At 49.9% G+C, this 23,721-nt stretch overlaps 1 protein-coding gene across 1 annotated transcript in view; it reads right to left on the reverse strand.

Moving 5' to 3' along the window:
• The window catches only part of GRB10 (growth factor receptor bound protein 10), a 47,565-nt gene that overhangs the window by 20,488 nt on the left and 3,356 nt on the right, over positions 1–23,721 (reverse strand). The window contains exons 3-7 of the mRNA XM_082473197.1: positions 17,735–17,850; positions 16,633–16,701; positions 14,896–15,033; positions 13,388–13,498; positions 11,620–11,718 (exon numbers count right to left, since the gene is read on the reverse strand). Of these exons, the coding sequence (XP_082329323.1) occupies positions 11,620–11,718; positions 13,388–13,498; positions 14,896–15,033; positions 16,633–16,701; positions 17,735–17,850 (533 nt within the window). The remainder of the gene's footprint in view (positions 1–11,619; positions 11,719–13,387; positions 13,499–14,895; positions 15,034–16,632; positions 16,702–17,734; positions 17,851–23,721) is intronic.

Below are 23,721 nucleotides of genomic sequence, written 5' to 3' on the forward strand. Positions count from 1 at the left end.
CTGCAGCCTGCGAAAAGGAGACCCCAAACACAGTAAGTTAAGCAAAATGAGAAGACAGAGAAACACACAGCAGATGAAGGAGCAAGGTAAAAACCCACGAGACCGAACAAATGAAGAGGAAATAGGCAGTCTACCTGAAAAAGAATTCACAGTAATGATAGAAAAGATGATCCAAAATCTTGGAAACAGAATGGAGAAAATACAAGAAACATTTAACAAGCACCTAGAAGAACTAAAGAGCAAACAAACAATGAAGAACAACACAATAAATGAAATTAAAAATTATCTAGAAGGAATCAATAGCAGAATAACTGAGGCAGAAGAACAGATAAGTGACCTGGAAGATAAAATAGTGCAAATAACTACTGCAGAGAAGAATAAAGAGAAAAGAATGAAAAGAATTGAGGACAGTCTCAGAGACCTCTGGGACAACATTAAATGCACCAACATTCGAATTATAGGGGTCCCAGAAGTAGAAGAGAAAATAAAGGGGACTGAGAAAATATTTGAAGAGATTATAGTTGAAAGCTTCCCGAATATGGGAAAGGAAATAGTTAATCAAGTCCAGGAAGTGCAGAGAGTCCCATACAGGATAAATCCAAGGAGAAACATGCCAAGAAACATATTAATCAAACTATCAAAAATTAAATACAGAGAAAAAATATTAAAAGCAGCAAGGGAAAAACAACAAATAACATACAAGGGAATCCCCATAAGGTTAACAGCTGATCTTTCAGCAGAAACTCTGCAAGCCAGAAGGGAATGGCAGAACATATTTAAAATGATAAAAGGGAAAAACCTACAACCAAGATTACTCTATCCAGCAAGGATCTCATTCAGATTTGATGGAGAAATCAAAACCTTTACAGACAAGCAAAAGCTAAGAGAATTCAGCACCACCAAACCAGCTTTACAGTAAATGCTAAAGGAACTTCTCTAGGCAGGAAACACAAGAGAAGGAAAAGACATATAATAAGTAACCCAAAACAATTAAGAAAATGGTAATAGGAACATATGTATCGATAATTACCTTAAATGTAAATGGATTAAATGATCCAACCAAAAGACATAGACTGGCTGAATGGATACAAAAACAAGACCCCTATATAATGCTGTCTACAAGGGACCCACTTTAGACCTAGGGACACATACAGACCAAAAGTGAGGGGATGGAAAAAGATATTCCATGAAAATGGAAATCAAAAGAAAGCTGGAGTAGCAATTCTCATATCAGACAAAATGGACTTTAAAACAAAGACTATTATACAAGAGACAAAGAAGGACACTACATAATGATCAAGGGACCGATCCAAGAAGAAGATATAACAATTGTAAATATTTATTCACCAAACATAGGAGCACCTCAATACATAAGGCAAATGCTAACAGCCATAAAAGGGGAAATCGACAGTAACACAGTCATAGTAGGGGACTTTAACACCCCACTTTCACCAATGGACAGATGATCCAAAATGAAAATAGATAAGGAAACACAAGCTTTAAATGATACATTAAACAAGATGGACTTAACTGATATTTATAGGACATTCCATCCAAAAACAGCAGAATACACTTTCTTCTCAAGCGCTTCATGGAACATTCTCCAGGAGAGATCATATCTTGGGTCACAAATCAAGCTTTGGTAAATTTAAGAAAATTGAAATTGTATCAATTATCTTTTCTGACCACAATGCTGTGACACTAGATATCAATTACAGGAAAAAATCTGTAAAAAATACAAATACATGGAGACTAAACAATACACTACTTAATAACCAAGAGATTGCTGAAGAAATCAAAGAGGAAATCAAAAAAATACCTAGAAACACATGACAATGAAAACATGATGACCCAAAACCTATGGGATGCAGTAAAAGCAGTTCTAAGAGGGAAGTTTATAGCAATACAATCCTACCTCAAGAAACAAGAAACATCTCAAATAAACAACCTAACCTTATACCTAAAGCAATTAGAGAAAAAAGAACCAAAAATCCCCAAAGTTAGCAGAAGGAAAGAAATCATAAAGATCAGATCAGAAATAAATGAAAAAGAAATGAAGGAAACAATAGCAAAGATCAATAAAACTAAAAGCTGGTTCTTTGAGAAGACAAACACAATTGATAAACCATTAGCCAGACTCATCAAGAAAAAAAGGGAGAAGACTCAAATCAATAGAATTAGAAATGAAAAAGGAGAAGGAACAACTGACACTGCAGAAATACAAAGGATCAAGAGAGATTACTACACGCAACTATATGCCAATAAAATGGACAACCTGGAAGAAATGCACAGATTCTTAGAAAAGCACAACCTTCCAAGACTGAACCAGGAAGAAATAGAAAATATAAACAAACCAATCACAAGCACTGAAACTGAGACTGTGATTAAAATATTCCAACAAACAAAAGCCCAGAACGAGATGGCTTCACAGACGAATGTTCTATCAAACATTTAGAGAAGAGTTAACACCTATCCTTCTCAAACTCTTCCAACATATAGCAGAAGGAGGAACCCTCCCAAACTCATTCTACGAGGCCACCATCACCCTGATACCAAAACCAGACAAAGATGTCACAAAGAAAGAAAACTGCAGGCCAATATCACTGATGAACATAGATACAAAAGTCCTCAACAAAATACTAGCAAACAAAATCCAACAGCACATTAAAAGGGTCATACACCATGTTCAAGTGGGGTTTATCCCAGGAATGCAAGGATTCTTCAATATACGCAAATCAATCAATGTGATACACCATATTAACAAATTGAAAGAGAAAAAGCATATGATCATCTCAAGAGATGCAGAAAAAGCTTTCAACAAAATTCAACACCGATTTATGATAAAAACCCTCCAGAAAGTAGGCATAGAGGGAACTTACCTCAACATAATAAAGGCCATATATGACAGACCCACAGCCAACTTCATTCTCAATGGTGAAAAACTGAAACCATTTCCACTAAGATCAGGAACAAGACAAGGTTGCCCACTCTCACCACTATCATTCAACATAGTTTTGGAAGTGTTAGCCACAGCCATCAGAGAAGAAAAAGAAATAAAAGGAATCCAAATCGGAAAAGAAGAAGTAAAGCTGTCACTGTTTGCAGATGACATGATACTATACACAGAGAATCCTAAAGATGTTACCAGAAAACTACTAGAGCTAATCAATGAATTTGGCAAAGTAGCAGGATACAAAATTAATGCACAGAAATCTCTTGCATCCCTATACACTAATGATGAAAAATCTGAAAGAGGAATTAAGGAAACATTCCCATTTACCACTGCAACAAAAATAATAAAATACCTAGGAATAAACCTACCTAAGGAGACAAAAGACCTGTAGGCAGAAAACTATAAGACACTGATTAAAGAAATTAAAGATGATACAAACAGATGGAGAGATATACCATGGTCTTGGATTGGAAGAATCAACATTGTGAAAATGCCTATACTACCCAAAGCAATCTACAGATTCAATGCAATCCCTATCAAACTACCAATGGCATTTTTCATAGAACTAGAACAAAAAATTTCACAATTTGCATGGAAACACAAAAGACACCGAAGAGTCAAAGGAATCTTGAGAAAGAAAAACGGAGCTGGAGGAATCAGGCTCCCGGACTTCAGACTATGCTACAAAGCTACAGTAATCAAGACAGTATGGTACTGGCACAAAAACAGAAATATAGATCAATGGAACAGGATAGAAAGCCCAGAGATAAACCCACACACATATGGTCACCTTATTTTTGATAAAGGAGGCAAGAATATACAATGGAGAAAAGACAGCCTCTTCAATAAGTGGTGTTGGGAAAATTGGATGCTACATGTAAAAGAATGAAATTAGAACACTCCCTAACACCATACACAAAAATAAACTCAAAATGGATTAAAGACCTAAATGTAAGGCCAGACACTATAAAACTCTTAGAGGAAAACATAGGCAGAACACTCTATAACATAAATCACAGCAAGATCCTTTTTGACTCACCTCCTAGAGAAATGGCAATAAAAACAAAAATAAACAAATGGGACCTAATGAAACTTAAAAGCTTTTGCACAGCAAAGGAAACCATAAACAAGTTGAAAAGACAACCCTCAGAATGGGAGAAAATATTTGCAAATGAAGCAACTGACAAAGGATTAATCTCCAAAATTTACAAGCAGCTCATGAAGCTCAATATCAAAAAAACAACCAACTCAATCCAAAAATAGGCAGAAGACCTAAATAGACATTTTTCCAAAGAAGATATACAGATAGCCAGCAAACACATGAAAGAATGCTCAACATCACTAATCATTAGAGAAATGCAAATCAAAACTACAATGAGGTATCACCTCACACCAGTGAGAATGGCCATCATCAAAAAATGTACAAACAATAAAGGCTGGAGAGGGTGTGGAGAAAAGGGAACCCTCTTGCACTGTTGGTGGGAATGTAAATTGATACAGCCAGTATGAAGAACAGTATGGAGGTTCCTTATAAAACTTAAAACAGAACTACCATACGACCCAGCAATCCCACTACTGGGCATATACCCTGAGGAAACCATAATTCAAAAAGAGTCATGTGGGCTTCCCTGGTGGCACAGTGGTTGAGAATCTGCCTGCTGGTGCAGGGGATATGGGTTCGAGCCCTGGTCTGGGAAGATCCCACATGCTGCAGAGCAACTGGGCCCGTGAGCCACAACTACTGAGCCTGCGCGTCTGGAGCCTGTGCTCCGCAACAAGAGAGGCCGCGACACTGAGTGGCCCACGCACCACGATGAAGAGTGGCCCCCGCTCACCGCAACTAGAGAAAGCCGTCGCACAGAAACGAAGACCCAACACAGCCAAAAATAAATCAATAAATTAATTAATTAAAAAAAAAAAGTCATGTACCACAATGTTCATTGCAGCTCTATTGACAGTAGCCAGGACATGGAAGCAACCTAAGTGTCCATCGACAGATGAATGGATAAAGAAGATGTGGCACATATATACAATAGAATATTACTCAGCCATAAAAAGAAAAAAAAATTGAGTTATTTGTAGTGAGGTGGATGGACCTAGAGTCTGTCATATAGAGTGAAGTAAGTCAGAAAGAGAAAAAACAAATACCGTATGCTAACACATATATATGGAATCTAAAAAAAAAAAAATGGTTATGAAGAACCTAGGGGCAGGACGGAATAAAGACGCAGTCGTAGAGAATGGACTTGAGGACGTGGGGAGGGGGAAGGGTAAGCTGGGACGAAGTGAGAGAGTGGCATTGACATATATACACTACCAAATATAACATAGATAGCTAGTGGGAAGTAGCCGCATAGCACAGGGAGATCAGCTCGGTGCTTTGTGACCACCTAGAGGGGTGGGATAGGGAGGGTGTGAGGGAGGGAGACACAAGAGGGAGGGGATATGGGGATATATGTATATGTACAGCTGATTCACTTTGTTATACAGCAGAAACTAACACACCATTGTAAAGCAATTATACTCCAATAAAGATGTTAAAAAAAAAAAAGAATAAATTGCAGTCTCTACCTAAGATGCCACGTCCAACCAGGATTCGAAAGGACAGCACAGCCCCTCAAGTGTGAAGGTGACCAAAACCTCAGCATATGGTGTTAGTACTGGTTCTGTTACAGTTTACACAGCACTGAGCTTGAATATTCCTCAAAGCTCAGAGAAACTCATTTTTTAAAAAAATGTAATTCAATTTCTCCTGGGTTTTTCAGTCAATTTTAAGGGTTTTCTATTTTTGCAAAGAATGTCCATTTCACCTTGATTTAAAATACAATAGTAGATGGATATGCATAGCATGTCTTCACTTTTCCCATTTTAAAACTGACTGGGTTTTACGTGCCTTCCTTCATTTCTACCCTCCACGTACTTTAATTCTCCCTTGTTTCTGTCTGTCTGTGTAGAAAAGACAGGTGTCTGCACTTGCAGTTCACACAGGGTGGCCGGGGGTCGCTCACACACCACGCGGCAAAGCAGGTGGGTGGGAGACAGAAAGGGATGGGGCAGGTGGGTCTCCAAACGCCTTCAGGGTGAGATGCGCTTCGGGGATGCTGAGAACGGCCGCTGTTTCTGAACAAACATTGAAACTGCACCCGTGTGCTAGTAACTGGCCTGCCTGCCAGGAGTTTCTGACTCTGCTTTTGAGTCAAGCGGTGGGCTTGCTCTCCCTGGGCCCTGGGGCTGGGGCAGAACAGGCGAGCAGTCAGGACCTGAGCCTGTGAGTGGGAGTGACATGTGTCACTTCTGTGGATGGGAGACCCCCTGGCTCTGCCTTCCCTTCCCCGGCTGAGGTCTTGATGGGGCCACGCCACCTGCCATGTCTGAGCTGGATCCGTCTTTGCTGTTAGAGCTGCTGAGATTGGATTTTTTTTTTGCCATTTACCAATAACCTGAGATGCCATGTAATTCAGTCTTTTTGTCTATTTCACATATTGAGGAATTATCCAACATTTTGCCTGAGGGGGGAAAGGGTTCTGCTACATAAAAATAAAATTTGGGAACCAGTAGACTTGGGAGATCATCCTGCAGGGAAGAGGGTGAGAGCGAAGGTCTTTATCAGGGACTTTCATTCTTTTAGATTTCACAAAGCAATCAAATTTGGAGAAGAAAATCTGTGACTGTCTTAAGGCTTGGCAACTAATTTGCCAAATAAGACAGCACACACACACACCAAAAATTAACCACTGATCTACCGCTGTAGCAACAATTTTTTTTATCAACAATACTTTATAAAATATTGTTGATAGCATGGTAGATCAGACCATCAGACTTTGGTAAAGTTTATTTTAAGGTTAACTAAGTAAAAAGGACACAGTCTCAGATTAAAGAATAAACCTGTTACCATGAGCACAATTAGCTTCATAGGAAGCTGACCGCACTCTCCGTATTTGTTTTGTTTTGCTACGCACTAGAGAAGATGTCTCCCCAACTTCTCAGTAGTCAGAGGACTGGCTTTTAGGGACCACGGGTCTGGACTCTGGGATCCAGAGAGGCCATGAGTTTGGCTGTGAGCGTGAAGGCAGGTGGCACCATCAGACGGGAGGGCGGAACACACCTGAGCCATCTCCCAAGTTCTACCTGGGCTTCCTAAGAAGCTCCCCCGGGGTGGGGGGGCATGGAGTCTCAGCTGGCCCATCTCCAGGCGCTCTCTCCTCACCTGTACTGCGAGGGCCGCGCCTTCCCCTAGGTTCTCATGACGATTAAACAAGGTGACGTGAAGCGCTCCCCTGGCAGGTGCGAGCAGGCAGCGAACATCACGGTGTTATCACCAGAGCCGGGATGCTTTGCCTCTGCTCTGTACGCCTGGTCAGCACGCCCCACCCCGCCCCCCGGAGAACTGTTCCCTGTGTATGCGCTGCTTCTGGGCGCGGGAAGCCTCCTCTTGGCTCCAGACCCCACAACGCCTGTGTGCCAGGGCTCTGGCTCCTCGGCCGCTGTCGTGCCCAGCGCCCACCGCAACTGTCTTCTCCACGTCAAGCAATTCATTGCAGAATCCTGTGTGCTTTTTTGTTTTATTTGAAGCCTCTTTAAGAGGCTTAGACTTTTTTAAAAATTTTATTTATTTTTTTGGGCTGCGCTTGGGCGGCTTGAGAGATCTTAGTTCCTCGACCAGGAATTGAACCAGGGCCCCGGCAGTGAAAGCGCTGAGTCCTAACCACTGGACCACCAGGGAGTTCCCTACAGAAACCTGTATTGATGAAGCAAGACCTCGCTCTTGGGGCAGCATCTCTAGGGCAGCTTAAGAAACATCTAGAAGGTGGAGGGGGTGGGAAGGAGACGGCAGGTAACTAACACCGTTTTCGTACTCCTTGTGCTGTCCTGTAGTCTCTATGAAATCATTTAGGAAACAGTGGAATTGCAGATAGAGGAACAAAAGCAGGTATTAGCCAGTTTTCTCCTCTGGAGGCTCGAGCTATAATTTTTTTTTAAAGAAAGTGTACCAGTGTTGGTACTTAAAGGCACAGGAAGGTCTAGGTTAATTCAAAAGAAGTCCTTCCTCTCAAAAAAGCCCTGGGGTTTCAATACCGTCCAAATTGCCCAATATCAGCCACCACAGACCTGCTTCCTGGCCAGAGTTGGAGACGGTGGGAGGGCAGAGCTTTACCCTTCACCTTCAGGCCCCCAGGTCTCCGATGTGCCTCCTCCACAGGGGGACATGGCACATCCGACCCACTGTTAGGGGGCAAGGGTGTCGGAGGGTTAAAGCTGGGGGAGGGAGCTCTCATCACTCACTACAGACAAGACCTTCACATCAACCACGAAAAGAGGCAACCCAACGTTTCCTTGGTCTGTGGCAGCAAGACCCCCCTCGGAGGCCCAAGAACCGGCCTCTGGAGATGGTGCAGGTCCCTAGTCCAAAGCCCCCTCTGCCGACTCTGCCAACCAGGCAGGGGCGCCGTCTTGGGCTGACTCTAGCGCTGCCTGTGACATCCGGCAGGCGAGGGGGAGAAACGGTTTCAAAAGAGGAAGGAAGCCAACGCAGATACGGGAGTTTGGGTCAGATGCCACTTTCATTCAATTCACATTTTCTGAGCATCTCTTCTGTTCCGAGCGCTCGGCCGTCCCAGCTCTGGGGATCTGGGGGGAGCCAAGTAGGATGACGCCCACGCACGAGAACATGTAGAGGGGGAGCGCTGGGAGGCGGAGAGGGGGAGCCTCTCCCGGTCAGGTCCCTGCCGCCTGCAGACCGGTCTCCCCGTGGAGGAGGAGAGGCGGACCACGGACTGAGCCAGTGCTCACGACCCAAGAAGCTCGTGACGCGGCAGAGCCAGGGGAGCGGGAGGCTTTTGAGAAGGTTCCCCACTGCTTCAAGGGCGTTCAGTGCCCGGAGCCAAGTACACCCCGTTCTGGGGGCAACGCGTGGGTGCAGGGCAGGGGCCATCACACAGAAGCTGGTCTTCTAGGTACGCTTCCCCCAGAGCAAGGTGACTGGAGCCAGGGGTGGCGGGGGGGCAGGGAGGGAGGAGACCCAGATGTCCGTACGGGTCCCGCATTTCAGGTGCTGGTGCTGGCCACTCGGTAGACGCAGGAGGCCCCAGGGCGTGACCAGCCAGGCCCCGCCCTCATACAGGATGGCGCCGGGGGACGTGCGGTCAGCTGCTCACTCAGGGCAAGGTGGCCGGGACAACGGGACCGTGGCTGGAACTGGATGGATCTTCAGCTTCCAGGAGGCTCTCGGGGGGGCAGCAAGCGTGCTGGTTAGCGATGGAGTTCTGGGGCCAAAACATCGGGGTCCTAGGGCTGACTCTGCCACACGCCAGTGGCCACGTGGAACGCAGCGCCATGGGCTTCAGGACTGTCACCTGTACCGGTTGTACGTGTATGTACAGAGCTGCCATGAGCAGCAAATGAGGTCAGAGATGTGAGGCGCTGCCTGGCCCACAGCGTTTGCTCCAAAACGTCCATCACATCGCGTCAGCGTATACAGGGCACGCATCGTTAGCACTAATAATAGCCAGGCGTCGCTGCCACCGCGAGCTCGGCCCGCTTCCTTCCAGCGCCCGGTCACCTAGTCACATTACGATGGCGCCAAAGGGGCCCCCGCCCTCCGCCCTTGTGAGACGGCATCAGAGGTGCTGCCACATCGCCACGTGTCACCCACGGAACACGACGCGTTAGTACCAGTTCCTTTTTCATCTCCTTTTTGTTTTTTCCAAAATAGATAATATTTGTGCAGAGCAAAGGAAAAAACGAAAAGCACACAAATACATAAAACCGTGCATGTCTCCCTCCACGTCTGCCCCATCTACACCACAGCCTCCAGGCTCCCCTGCAGTATCGTGTTTACATACATGCCAGTGAATCTAAACACGCATTTCCGTTCTCTCTCCACCAACGCAGTGACCACTTTATACAACATTCTGCACTTTGTTTGTTAATTGTTAATAAGACATCCTGGAAAATTTCCCACAACGGGACCCAGAGAGGAGTTGTCCCTTTCCAGCCGCAAGGGGCTCCCCTGTGCGCACGTCCCGTAAGCCAGGCAACCAGCCCCCTGTTGAGGGGCACTTGGATTTAACACCAGCTTGTCAGGGCACAGCCGATGACATACGGTATCTTACAGCAACAGGGCATTTCTTCTTCTACTACAGAGCAGTAACATTTAAATGTACACCATTAAAAAAAAATTAAGTAATTAATTAATTAATTTGGCTGTGTTGGGTCTTTGTTGATTCGCGCAGGCTTTTCTCTAGTTGCGGCGAGTGTCGTTGCAGTGCGCGGGCTTCTCATTGCGGTGGCTTCTCTTGTTGCGGAGCACAGGCTCTAGGCACACGGGCTTCAGTAGTTGTGGCTCGTGGGCTCAGTAGTTGTGGCTCGTGGGCTCAGTAGTTGTGGCTCGTGGGCTCAGCAGTTGTGGCTCGCGGGCTCTAGAGCGTAGGCTCGGTAGTTGTGACGCACGGGCTTAGTTGCTCCGCGGCCATGTGGGATCTTCCCGGACCAGGGCTCGAACCCGTGTCCCCTGCGTGGGCAGGCGGATTCTTAACCCCTGCACCACCAGTAAAGTCCCGTGTACGCCTTTTTTTGTTTTACCAGTGACAAGATAAAAAAAACAAAGGAAGGTCCTGGGAGAGAGGAACACGGGTTGCATCTCCAAGGAGTATTCCGAGCTCAGCCTCCCACTGTCTCTTGATCTAAGTGACTCTGCCGAGAATCTTGCACCAGCTGGACCCTCAGTGAGGGTTGGGGACTTTTGTAAAGAGACACCCAGACCACTGCATGTGGTGGCCACAGCTGAGCAAACACACTTCCCCCACAGGCCCCTTGACTTTGGCCAAGTTCGTCTTGTCAACTAACCTGTAACTCACGAGGACTTTATGTACCTAAGGAACTCCAGACACACGGTGTGTGTATGTGCAAAGGAACATTTTGTGGGACATCCAAGTGAGATGTGCCTGCTGTGCACTGAGCTTGTACTAAAGGGCGTGTGAAGTCATCTTGGCAATATCTGTGAAATCACTGCCAGGTGCGATCCCACGTGAGGGTCCGTGCAAGACATTTCTTTTAGCATTATTGTCAGGAGACACCATTTCCCTTGAGACTCTATGCTGGGCCACATGATTCGTTATGTTTCCCTCATGGCCCTGGCTTTTTGAGAATTCGAGAGTCTGATGCTCCGTCAGGAAAACCATTAACCTCCTGATGACCGACGTGCACCCTCCCCGACCCGACTCCCTGGTCTTGACCTTTTTCTTCCTATTGGTTCTCAACCCCCGTCCCACACCCAGGGTACACTTGGTAACATCTGGAGACATCTGGGGTTGTCTCAGCTTCTTGGGGGGTGCTACTGGCATCTCGGGGAGAGACCAGGGGGCTGCTAAATGTCCTGCAAAGCACAGGACGGCCCATTGCCTGGCCCCAAATGCCAACAGCGCCGAGGGTGGGAACTGGCTCTGGTTCCTCTAACGTTAAGGCTCTGTGGGGAGCTTCTGAGACTCTGAAAAAATGTGTGAGGACCCTTGATTCCTAGAGCTGGTGACGGCACGTGGGAGGGTGACAGGCACTGCCCATGGAGAGGGGTGCGCTGACGCGCGCTGTGACCGCAGGGCTGACGCACACACACTGTGACGAGTGGCTGACACACACACACACGCACACCGTGACCGCAGGGGACCCACCTTGAGGAGCCTGAAGGCCGTCATCCAGCAGGTCCGGCTCTGCTCGTCCTCGGCACAGAGCAACCGCAGCTCCTTGGCCTCGTTCCTGACTCTGTTTGGCTAAAGGAGACGAAGGAGGACCCCGTGAGCGTCACAGGGACTCGGGAACACGCCTCCCGTTGGGCAGGACCTGCCGAGCACCACTCATGCGCTGCCGGGCACGGACCGGCCCCGGGCGGTTGTGGCCACTTAGTACTTAGCTGAGGGGTCAGCCGTCCTCCCACGGGAGGTCCTGGGGGAGACAAACAGGAAAGGAACCGCAAGGCGGGGGTGGCTGACGGGGCATCTAGCTCCGTGCAGAGAATGCTGACGCCTGGGAGGGGGACCTGCTCCGGGGTCTCAGAAGGAGGCGTCTTCAGTTGCCTCCCAGGAAGACCAAGGACGCAGCCGCGGGAAGGGCCTGCTGGGTGAGCCGGCGTGGGGAGAAGCCCCCGGGGCTCAGGGCTTCTGGGGCATCTGAGTGGCCCCAAGGACGGACCCGTGGAAAGGCCCAGGGGGTGAGACCAATGTCGCCCCAGAGCAGGGGACCGGAGCAGGGCAAGCAGCGGAGGCAGGTGGTCCCAGCCAGAGGCAGGGCTGGGCTGTGACGGGGGAAAGCCTGCAGGCATAAGCTTGGCGGGATGTCCACAGGAACCCTCTGACCGCAGGCCCGCGGGGCAGTGCTGGGGTGGACACTGGCCCAGCTCTCTGCCTCGGGAATCTGGAGGGGGAGGGGGGCCTGAACGACAGTCCGAGTCCAGCTGACGCTGCGGGCGAAGCAGAGGCCGCGATACCCGGCACGTGGGCCGGGGGAAGGGAGCACCGGCTGCCTGGGCCCCGACGGCTCCAGCCCCTCCCGAGGCCACTTCCCACCAGCCTCCCATGAACCTGGGCCTTTAGCTGGTTTGAAGTCAGTTCGTATTACTTGTAACCAAAGAAGCTTTACCAAGTGAAGCAGAAGATGGCATTTTCGGATGGAATGGGCTCCTTGTGCCCTGTCTCCTCCTCGGGCTCAGAAGGTAGCCTGGCTGCGGGACTCGGGCTCGCTCACTGGCTGCCCGATGTGGGCAATGGGGCTGGGTCAGTTCCCACCCTGTGAGCACCTGGGAAGACCCAGGAAGACGACGGAGGTAGAAGCCTCAGTAGAGGGTCTTGTGCACAGCGGGTATTCAGTAAATATCTACTAGTGCGATGACCAGCGTCACCACAGCTTCGCCAAGGGGGTAGGAGCGGGCCCCCCCAAAGTGTGTGTGTGTGTGTGTGCACGCGCACACAGGCATGCACACATATGTCTACATGTGTGCATGTGTTTGTTCACATAGGTGTGTGCATGCACATGCACGAGTGCACATGGGAGCGTATGTGTGAGTTTGTGTCCTCATGCACGTGCACAGAGAGAGGGCAGAGCTGTGGTCACCCCTAGTCTAATGTCCTGAGGACGACAAGCCCACACAGAAGGTGTCGGCTCATTCAGTACCTGGAGGCCACCCAGTGACAGGCTGGGACCCATCCACGGGCACTGTCCATCACGGACTCTGCTTTTCTCTGAGCATCTGAGCTACTCAAGGACGGACACGTCATAAGCACACAAGAAATATTTTTATACGAATGAATAAATCTAGTGTGAAACTACATTTCTGTTAAAAACAAACAAAAAAACCCAGCGCCCAAGAAAGGAGGTCCCCGGTTTAATTCCCAAGTGCCCAGTGGGGTGCTGTCTGGGCGTCTCGGAAGGCCTGCGATGGGGTACCTTTATGCAGAAGCCGTAGTCCGTGGGGGCACCGTACTGCTTCCTGCTGGCCATCAGGGAGAAGATGCGGCTGTCCTCCAGGTCGGCCAGCAGCTGCAAGTGTCTGGGCTCCTGCAGGGAGGTGGTCAGACTCACGGGGGAGAACTTCTCAGCACAGCCAAGAGCCAGCGTTTCACGCCCCCGTCAACAGAGGGCAGTCTGTGCGTGCCCTCAACACCTCTCCCCTCTGACAGTCTACAGACTATACTCATCACGTAGAATAAGTGCTAAATTAAAACCACATCCCACAGCACCCCCCCAAAAAAAACCCACCCTCCCAGTTCTCAGACAGAAAACGGTTACAATGTTATTTGACACTCTGCCAAATCAAAGCCCCATAAAGTGAAAACCAGAAGATCTGGAAGCTAAGGTCAAGGTTAGGAGCACACATTCAGAGGCAGGACCCACACCACCTTTGCTGTGCTGCATGATCAGAGACCAGCTGCGTCCGCAGTCGTCCCGTCCTCCTCCTGAACTCCCCATCCCGCGTCTGTTTCCTGCTCTAGGCTACACACGTCCCTGGGCTCAGCATTGATGCGGATGATGCGTAAGCCACACAGCAGAGCTGGGAAATCAGGAAGTTACCCTCCCCACTGCATCTGATGAAGACCCCATCTGCAGAGGGAAGGGCGGCCGGCCACGCCCCTTCTCTCCTGCGGCCATGCCCCTCCCCGGTGACCACGCCCCTTCTCCCCAGAGGCCACGCCCCCTCTCCGAAGGCCACCCCGCTTCCCTCCTGACTTCCCAGAGCAGCAGGGCTGTGGCCTGATGCTGGGCCAGCACTTTCCCCTGGGGTCTCCAGCTCCTCCCTCCTCTTTCCTGCGAGAACAGAAGAGACCGCAGCTCTCGGGTATAAAAGCAAGGCCAAGGTCAGCTGGGTACGTTCCCACGGCAGGCGTCCTCGGACATTACAGGAAAGAGTAAGTCAGAGGTGCAGAGACACCAAAGGAGACCCTGGCAAGGTCAGCCCGCAACACCCCAACTGTTCTCGGAGTCGGGCAGCCGTCTTCCATCCCTCACCTCCTCTTCCCACTGGGGATACACACAAAACCGCAATTTATTCCACGAAATACCTACAATAACATGTATTAGATTGCCATTAGGGTGGCAATAATCTATCAAATATCCTGCGGCTAGCTTGGATGCCAACTTCCAAATTATAGAAACTAAGTTAGCATCTTTCAAGGGACTCAGGCAGGCAGGAGGCTCTGCTCCCAGCCCACAGAAGGGGCCCGGGCTGGCCAGCTTGTGGGTGGGGGAGTGACACAGCCCCGGGATCCCTAGGTCTGTGTCACCACCTGGTTTCCCAGGTAGGGCTGTGCACCAGGAACTCTGAGTTTAGCTGCTACACAATCAGCTTAATCAGTCACGAGCTGGGAGGAGCCCAGGGTGCATTTTAAAATGAAGCCCACGTTTACTCGGAACCCTCCCAGCCTGGTGTGACCTGCGGTCACGGCTTTAAAACTCACCTTTGAAGCTCCCTTTGTGGAGCAATAGAGGCCGGATCGCCGCAAACACACGTACAGCTTCTTCCACGACTTCCTTCCCAGCTCCTTCACGTGCAAAAACCCTTGAATCTCAGGACAACTACTGGAGTTTAAAAAGTTCTGTGGAAGAGCAAATTTTACAAGTCAGACGATGCTGACGTGAAAGTATGACAGCAGACACATGAAAGCAGCGTCGCTGGCACTGGAACATTTTACGAATTACTGAAATACTCTTTTTGGGTTAAACAGAGTGTTTTCAAGTGATACTTTTTCCTTTCAAAAGTCTTAAAATTCCCATCTAAATTGGGGTTGCCTAAAACATAATTAAGAGTTTAAACACACACAAGCAGATGGACTTTCCTAACTCTGACAAAAACCACAACGTCATAAATCTCCTAACGGAGTGTGTTTAAGCATCCCGCCCTTTATTCTGGTTTCCCATAAAAATCCCAGTCTGGTATTCAGAGCTGGGGCCACAGAAGGGCCAGGAGCACTGATTAGAGGCAGGCGGGCTGGGAGCGAGCATCTGGCTGGCGCTTGGGCCGCGTGCCCTCCAGCGAAAGCCGCGTATCCAGTGTCCGTCCAACTCCTGGAACGAACACCCTGGTGACAGTCGCTCTCCCGCTAAGTCCTCCCACCAGCCGCACCTCCTTCTTCAGGGAAGAGAGGTCAGGAACCAGCTCTGGGGCGACCCTGGTGGGTCCCCTACACTGACTGAGAGGGACACAGCTCTTCCTGCAGACGGTAAGGGCCAACTGGGCAGGTCCTGGTGCCCCCGGGCAGTGCTTCTGGCACCTCAAGACATCACCGTGCACGCTCACCAAGCACCAAGCCGTCTCGGATCAGGCAACTAAAACAGCAGGAAGCCACTTTACCCTCCTTGCGCACGGGCCACGATAACTTAGTGTGACAACTCTCACCCAGGGCAGACAGATGCTCTGGTTGGAGGGCCCGGGACACAGCACAGAGGCTTTCAGCTTCCAGAGGCAGAAACAAAGCAGGAAAAGGAGGGCTCAGGGCAGAATTCTGTAGGAACTACATTCTAGTACTTTCTCTTATATTCAGTGCCACCTGGAGAGTGCTGGTTGCCTTAGTGAATGGTTTATTCCCTTACTACTTAACGTGCTGTTAAGAGACACGTCTTTAGGGGTGCAGAGGAATATCCCGACTTCCCGGGAGAGTATGAGGCAGCAGTAAGCGTGGAGAGGCACCTGATGGCCCCCTCCACTGCGGGGAGGGGAGGGGCAGGCCAGGTTTACTTGGAACAGACTTCAGGAAGCAAGGAGCCAGTGAAGACAGGTGTGCTTGTTTTTAGAGTATAAGAAGTTCCTTTTACAAGATTTTTATGGCAACCCAATCATTTTTTACTACCAGGTGGACCCAGTATTTTCGCAGAGATTTCCAGGGAGCTGTGCTCGGAGACAGGGGGCGCGGTTTGCAGAGAACCCAGGACCTGCGGCTCCTCCACCCCGCCCTCCCGCTCCGATGGCCTCTAAGTCAGTGTATCCTGTTTCTAAGCGCTTGTTTTGCTTTGAAGGAGCCTGGCTACATGCAGCTCTCCCAGGTAAACACTTATTTCCGGTTACTCTAAATTCCACGAGGAGCCAAGGCTCGTACATGAGTGAGAACGCAACTGCTCCAAGATTCTACCAGGCCCCCAGGACAGCCTGAGAGCTTCTATGCAGAGACTCCAGCAGAAGCCTCTTCTGTGCCCAGTACCTGCAAAAGCTGGGTCTGACTGCCGTTTGACTGCTGGCACCAGGTAACCATCTGTTCTGGGAAGAAGTTCTAGGCCATGGAAAAACAAAGATGTCAGAGGTTAGCTTAAGAGTGGGGAAAAGCATACTTCCAGGTATGCCAGTACTGAAAACTTTCCTCCAGGTAAAATTAGGTACAATTTGTATTTAAAATGACAGTCCTTTTTGTTCCTTTATCACACAATGGAAACACTGACTTCAAAAGGCTACATTTTCCCTTCAACGCTGCACCAAGTTTGGAGTGTCTGTGACGTCCACTATGACCCACGTCTGGCAGTGCACCAAGGCAGAGGGCTGCCGCGTGTCCTAACTCAGGGACACAGATGCGTGGCACAAGATAAAGAACCCCTGAAACTAGGAGATGCGCACAGAGATGTGAAGAGGCCTTTTCTGGTGCATTACCCAAAAGTAGTTACCAAATTTCTTCCTTTCAATAAAAAAGCAGCTAAACTATCGGAACCAGAAGTTGATGCTGGGACTTCTCCCCAGCTGCTGCTGCTGTGCCTTAGAATTAGGATTGGCGCTCATACCACAGCAGGTACAAGGCTCCCCATCCTGACATCCCACAAGGCAAGGGCCCCACCCCGCAAAATATAGAAAAGAAAAGAAAAATCAAGGAGAGTAGCTCAACCCACCTGGATTTTGACTTCTCTACTGATTCTTCCCCCAATAATCCCAAAGTAATACTTGCTATTTGCAGAGAATAATGAGTTTTTATTTTGCTGAGTATTTGACTAAGTTACTCCAACTGAACTAAGAACTTTCAAAATAACTGAAGAAGCCCACCCCACTTCTCTCTCTCCATTTAGAGACTAAGCCCCTCTCCCACTCTTAACTATTGGGCGAAGGTGATGGTTACCTCCGGCCAGAACACAGGCATTTAGTTAAGCATCAGAGAGAGACTTTCAAGCCAGGACTACTTAGTTAACTAGCAACTCAGATTCTCAAACCCAACTGCCACCCGCTACATCTCAGTTATTCTGTGACCCGCTACTATGAAACTCAAGGATAAACTGCAAGATTTCAAGAGTTCCAAACCCCAGACTCAAAGAGACAAGACTCACCGTGGGATTTCTGAAAAACTCGTATTTTGCATAATTCTTCCTGAATAAAAATTTACTTTCACTTGCCATGGTGCTCTCCACCTGGACCACCAGTTCATGGTCTTCCAAGCACCTTTCTGCAGAGGAAAAGTATTGTGTGACATAAACAGGCAGAACCTTCAAGGCAGCCTCACAACCAATGACAAAACCTGCTTGACTTTTCTGTTCCTCTTCAAACATCGTGAGCAGAGACGAGGTCAAGAACCAAAAGTAAATCGAAACCTCTCTTTAACGTGTTATCTCAAACGCATAGGAGGTCCTGGGACACAGAGTATGAGGAACTCAGGTCAGTCCTCACTTTCATATACTTCTTCTCAATTTGGCATCAACAAAAGGCTCTGCGCAGATGATTCTGCCTTTACGTTAAGAAATGTCGACTCTTGTAAAGAACAGGGGCTCTAATGACCGGGAAAATGTCCCAAGACACAGAACAGTGGGAAGGCTCTGAGCAAGGAGGACACACGGGCGGGTGGGTAGAGGGGGGGGGGGCAGAAGCAGGACGGCTCTGATTTCGTGAAACTCAGCTGCCTGAGAGGGTGTTAGGGCGTAACACGGGCGGGAGCAGGCTACCAGCAGGCAGCCCGTCCCCACGCCCGGCTGTACACTGGAGCCCACGCTAATCACGCACACCCCGGAGCTGCTCTCACGGCGGGCCTGTGCCGCTGGGAAGGACACACACATCGCACAGCACGCGGGGGAGCGTGCACGAACACACACACTCGGTGCCTGACTCAGCAGCGGCACCACCCTGGGGCGGCGGTCCCCTCACCGTCTGAGCACTCTGGTTCCACGCGGAGCATGAGAGGCACGTGGCCGGACGCCCTCACGTGTCTCCGCACAGCCTGCCGACCGGGCGGCAGGGAACCAACCACGCTCAATAACGGGACAAACGACAGGAGCAAACGAGCCCAGGGCAGCTTCGACGTGTGAACTGAGGCCCAAACGGCGGAGGACGAGATGCCACGAGATTGACGCAAGCGGCTCCGTCGGCCCTTCCCAGCTCCCACTTCCTTTCACACAGCCAGCGCGGAATCCCCGGAGAGTCTTGTCTTCCAGGAAGGATGAGGTGTAGGGTGAAAGCGTTCCTGAGTCAAAGCCATCTCAGAACGTGGGAGAATTCCTGTCCACGAAGGACATGGCCACCAGGGCACTGGTCTGAGCCGGGCCCCGCTGGCACACAGAGCACACGAGGACAGGTTGTCCTCGGTAGAGACATAGTTAAAGCCTGAATTTCCTCCCCACGATGAGCAGAAAGCTCAGGCACCTCAGGAAGGGCCAGACCTGGCACCACCAGCGACCTGCAGACAGGCCCACTGGGCCCCGGATGAGGGGGGACCTGGCAAGCAATTCAGGAACCGCACTCCCTGCCTGATGACCCCCCCCCACCCCAGGACAGAGGAGAAGAACCAGGGGCAGCCTGAGCACGGTTACAATGGCTATGCCTGCTGCCAAGATAGGGGTTAGCACAATGCCATTCATTTAAAACAAACCCATGACCTTCCTTGAGATTTTTATTCAGAGAAAACATTTCTGTAGTTATGGGGAAAAAAACAACTATGACCCAATAACCTGCTGATGGTTGGTTTATAGAATTACAATTCTTTACCAGGTAAAATACGGAGACAGAAAAGAGCGGGGGGGACCTAAGTGAGGACAAGGCAGATGCCGAGCTTCAGGAGCACAGGCCCCTCCCAGCGGGAGCCACCGGCTCGACGGGGCCCCCGGGTGCTGCCAGCGGGAGCCACCGGCTCGACGGGGCCCCCGGGTGCTGCCAGCGGGAGCCACCGGCTCGACGGGGCCCCCGGGTGCTGCATCCCAGGCAGGTTCCTCTCTTCCCAGGCCCAGCTACCCTGGTAGAGCCGCACACAGCAGCGTGAATGGACGGTCAGCGGTGCCGACAGGAGGTGCTTCTCTGCCCCAGGCCACTCCGCTGGCCCCACGAGGCCTGGGAGACCTACAGGTGGGAACCAAGGCCGCTGCACCCTCTGCGGCCAGCAGTGGGATCAGGACCGAGTTCCTCAGAGATGCCAGAGCTGTCGGCCTGGCCTCCCGCTGAAGGCCCGGCACCTGTGCTCACAGCTTTTGAAAGGCCACCGGGACAACCTCAGTTCAAAGCTCTTTTTGTCCAGTTCTGATTTTCTCTGTGATTCTAAAGACACAGATTTTCAGATGACCTCAGGCAATAGTATTCAACGATCACATCACCAGCTACAAATGTCATATGATCACAATGGCCTTAAGTAAAACTGCCGTGTGACTTTTCATCCAAAAGGACTTTTTGTACAAATGGAAGAGGAAGACGTTCCTCAAAGCGTATTTGTAGTTTTCTGATTTCCGGAACTAAGGCCGGCGTCCATGCCGCCACCGTACTCCACGTGAAAGATATTTAAAACTCGGACAACTCAAAAAAGAAAGCGTATTTTGTACACTTTTCAGTGATGGCCATCCCACTCCTGGGCATACACCTGTACAAAACTCTAATTCAAAAAGATACGTGCACCCCTACGTTCATAGCAGCACTATTCACAATAGCCAAGGCACGGAAGCAACCTAAATGCCCATCAACAGAGGAATGGATAAAGAAGATGTGGTACACAAATATATATACAATGGAATACTACTCAGCCATAAAAAAGAATGAAATAATGCCATTTGCAGCAACATGGATGCAACCAGAGATTATCATACTGAGTGAAGTCAGAAAGAGAAAAACAAATACCATATAATATTGCTTATATGTGGAATCTAAAATATGGCACAAATGAACCTATCTATGAAACAGAAACAGACTCAGACACAGAGATCAGACTCGTGGTGCCAACGGGGGAGTGGGGGAGAGAGAGAGGGAAGGATCGGGAGTTTGGGATTAGCAGGTGCAAACTACTATATATAGCATGGATAAACAACAAGGTCCTACTGTAGAGCACAGGGAACTCTATTCAGTAGCCTATGATAAACCCTAATGGAAAAGAATATAAAAAATGATGTATGTATGTGTATAACTGAGTCGCTTTGCTGTACAGCAGAAATGAACACAATACTGTAAATCAACGACACTTCAATTAAAAAAAGCAGCGTATCTTACTTCTGGGGCCGTGCAGCAGACACAGGAGTCCTCAGCAGAAACCTGGGCGGTCCTGAGGGGTGGGGTGGGGCTGGCAGACCCAGCGCCCGGCCGAGAGCACCGGGAGGCGTCACCATCCCACCTCACTGCCCCCTGCAGCCCCTCACCACCCGGCGCAGCCCACGTCACAGAGACAGGAGCACTGAACAGCTGCCCAGGGCTTCCCGGGCTGTCAGGAGCTGTGAGTAGCGTAACACGCCCACAGCAAACATCCTGACGTCTGGATCTGCCCCATAAGCAGCCTTCCTGCTAGTTGTGTATTTTAGTGGGGAAAGGGTGTCATTTGGTGCCTTTCAGAGGTAACAGACACAGAGACAGAGATAGACGAGGATCAGCCTGCAAAGGCTGCCCTGAGCCCCAATGCTGAAGGCAAGGCGGCTGCTTCTCCCCGGCCCCTGTCTGTGCAGATGTCAGCATCTGGATGCGCCGGTCACACCACAGGGCGGCCGTCACGCCCTTCTCATCTGCCCAGGAACAGACCCAGAGCAGTGAACTGCCCGAGGAAGGGTTCCTGCTTCTTCCTGAGGTGTTTCGTCCTGATTCACACGACAACAGAACCCCTCAAATCCTTGAGATGCACAGGACCTGGCTGTGACCCTCCTCGGTGGACGGCGCTCCAGGCGTCATTAAGTCCCAGCCTCTCCCGCTGATCCACTCTGACACCCGTGGTCACTCAGGGCCCGCCTGTGGGCGCCCCTGCACTCCCAGGGGGATGGAGTTTACAGGTGGGCCCATTTTCACGTTCACGGGGGGCACCAAGATGCTAAACCAAAGTTCCTGTTTTTCGATATTCCTTTAAAATACAGTTTGTGTACCGGATACAGCTGCAGGCCGGCTGTGTAACATCCCTGCGTCCTCTACCTATTAAGGTGCCTTGGCTGAAGTGAGCCTGACTGCTCACCTGCTCCAGGTAGACAGGAGGGCAACGCTTCCCAAGGCAACGGCCCCATCCCAGCCCCTGCTGGCTGGGCTCGGGGGCTGTCGGGTGGCACTGGCTGGGGACAGCGTTTCCACGTCTGAGCTCTACCCACAATACTGGAGCCGAAACATCCCGTCCAGCCTGGACTTCTGGGGCCACTAATGGTTGGAGAGATCAGGGAAGGTATGAGTTCCCGGGAAATCAGGAAACACAGGACACGGTCACCTAAGACCACTGAGCACTCAGGGCTCTGCCCCAACCTTTCAAACCAGCAAGTGGTGCAGGAGCCCACAGTGGGGACCAGGAAGGGCCCTTGGACCCGGCTCTGGCAACAAGCCCAGTTCAGAGAGAGGGCAGAGAGGCTCCCACCTGCAAGAGGTGCTGCCCACGCCGGCAGCTGCCACGGTTCCCGCCCCTCCATGAGCCTGATGCTCTGGCCCCGCGGGTACCCTCGGGGGGCTGCAGCCCTCACACACGCACGTGGTCTCCTGCTCGTGGAAAGGAAGCCGTCTCGAATGGCTGTCCTGGAAACTGCCCCGTGCCTCCTAAATCATCGCTCGTTTCTGAGCGCGAAAAGGTTTAATACTGTTAAGGATGTGATATCTTGGCTGCAAAGATCGGCGTAGTAATTGTGCTTGGAAATCCTCAATTTCTAAGGCTATACATCAACTCAGTGCTGTCAGAGTGGCCTGTTCTCCCCTCCATTACTGCGGACTGGTGGACCCACCGGCCTTGGGGATCTGCAAGCATCGTCTCCCTTCGGCCTGAGCCGCCAGCCTCGTGGATGTGCAGGTCCCAGAAGCATCCCCGACGTACACCCCATGAGAAAGTGACCTTCTAAAGGGAGAGTCAGTGACTGCGGAGGTAGGGCTGGTGGCTCCGCCCTGAGAATGGGGGCGGCGGACTCGTGTGCCAGGGGACCCAGGAACACGCCCAGGACACTGTCAATCACAGAGAACGCTGCACACCCCACCCTAGGGGGTTTATGTTAAACACCACGGGGAGCTGTGAAAGGCACTCCCACAGCCCTGCCCCACGGGAGGCTTGAAACAGGGAACCGGACCTTCCTCTTCCCACTACTGGGCATCTGACCATCAAATGCTGGTGGATAATGGAAGGAAGAGGATTTTCACCTAAATAACAGCTTAACGGATCAAAAACAATATTAACTAATAGGCTTGGATCACAAACAAAAGAACAGGCAGGGAAGACACAGGGCCGGGGGTGCAGTAAGCTCTTTGTGAACAGTGGGAGGTTTCCCTGGGCCCTGCCCTTGCAGGAGGGCATGACTAACTTGGTGGAACTAACACCTGCAAAATCCTCTACAGAACCCAGGCATCAGGACAACGTGTCCACTCGCTGCTCATGAGAAAGGAGCTGACGGGAGAAAGTGAGGAAGGATCTTCTAAGGGGATTTCACGCATCTGCAATTCAGCTCACTGATTTCTTTTTGTCAAACAGGATCTAAAATTTGATCCAAGTGTTCTTTTTTATTTTTTTCATCATTTTACTTGCTCCTCTGCTTTTTTCCTTTTTTTCCCTTTTTACTTGGTTTTATAATAAACTATTGTCCCCTAAAGGGGGGTATGTCAATCTATCTGTGAATAAGAGGAAGAATACAGAATGAAACATATGGATATCACATCCCCGAGAACACAGTGTGTGCATGTGCATTTCGTTGTTTACTCCCTCAGAATAAATTTTCTTCATGTGATTGATCATTTCCCAAGTTTATCACCTACTATATGATGTTGTAGAAATCAAGTGCTACCACAAGAAACACTGGAATCAGAATTTCTCAAGTAGTCCCTATGTGACAATGTTCTGTGTATCTGCATCCATGCCATATGTTCTCTAGGTGTGTACAGTGATATTCATGTATTATAATGTCTGCAGAAGTTTTTT

This window comes from Balaenoptera physalus (genome assembly GCF_965194825.1).
Source record: "Balaenoptera physalus genome assembly, chromosome: 8".
NCBI lineage: Eukaryota > Metazoa > Chordata > Mammalia > Artiodactyla > Balaenopteridae > Balaenoptera > Balaenoptera physalus.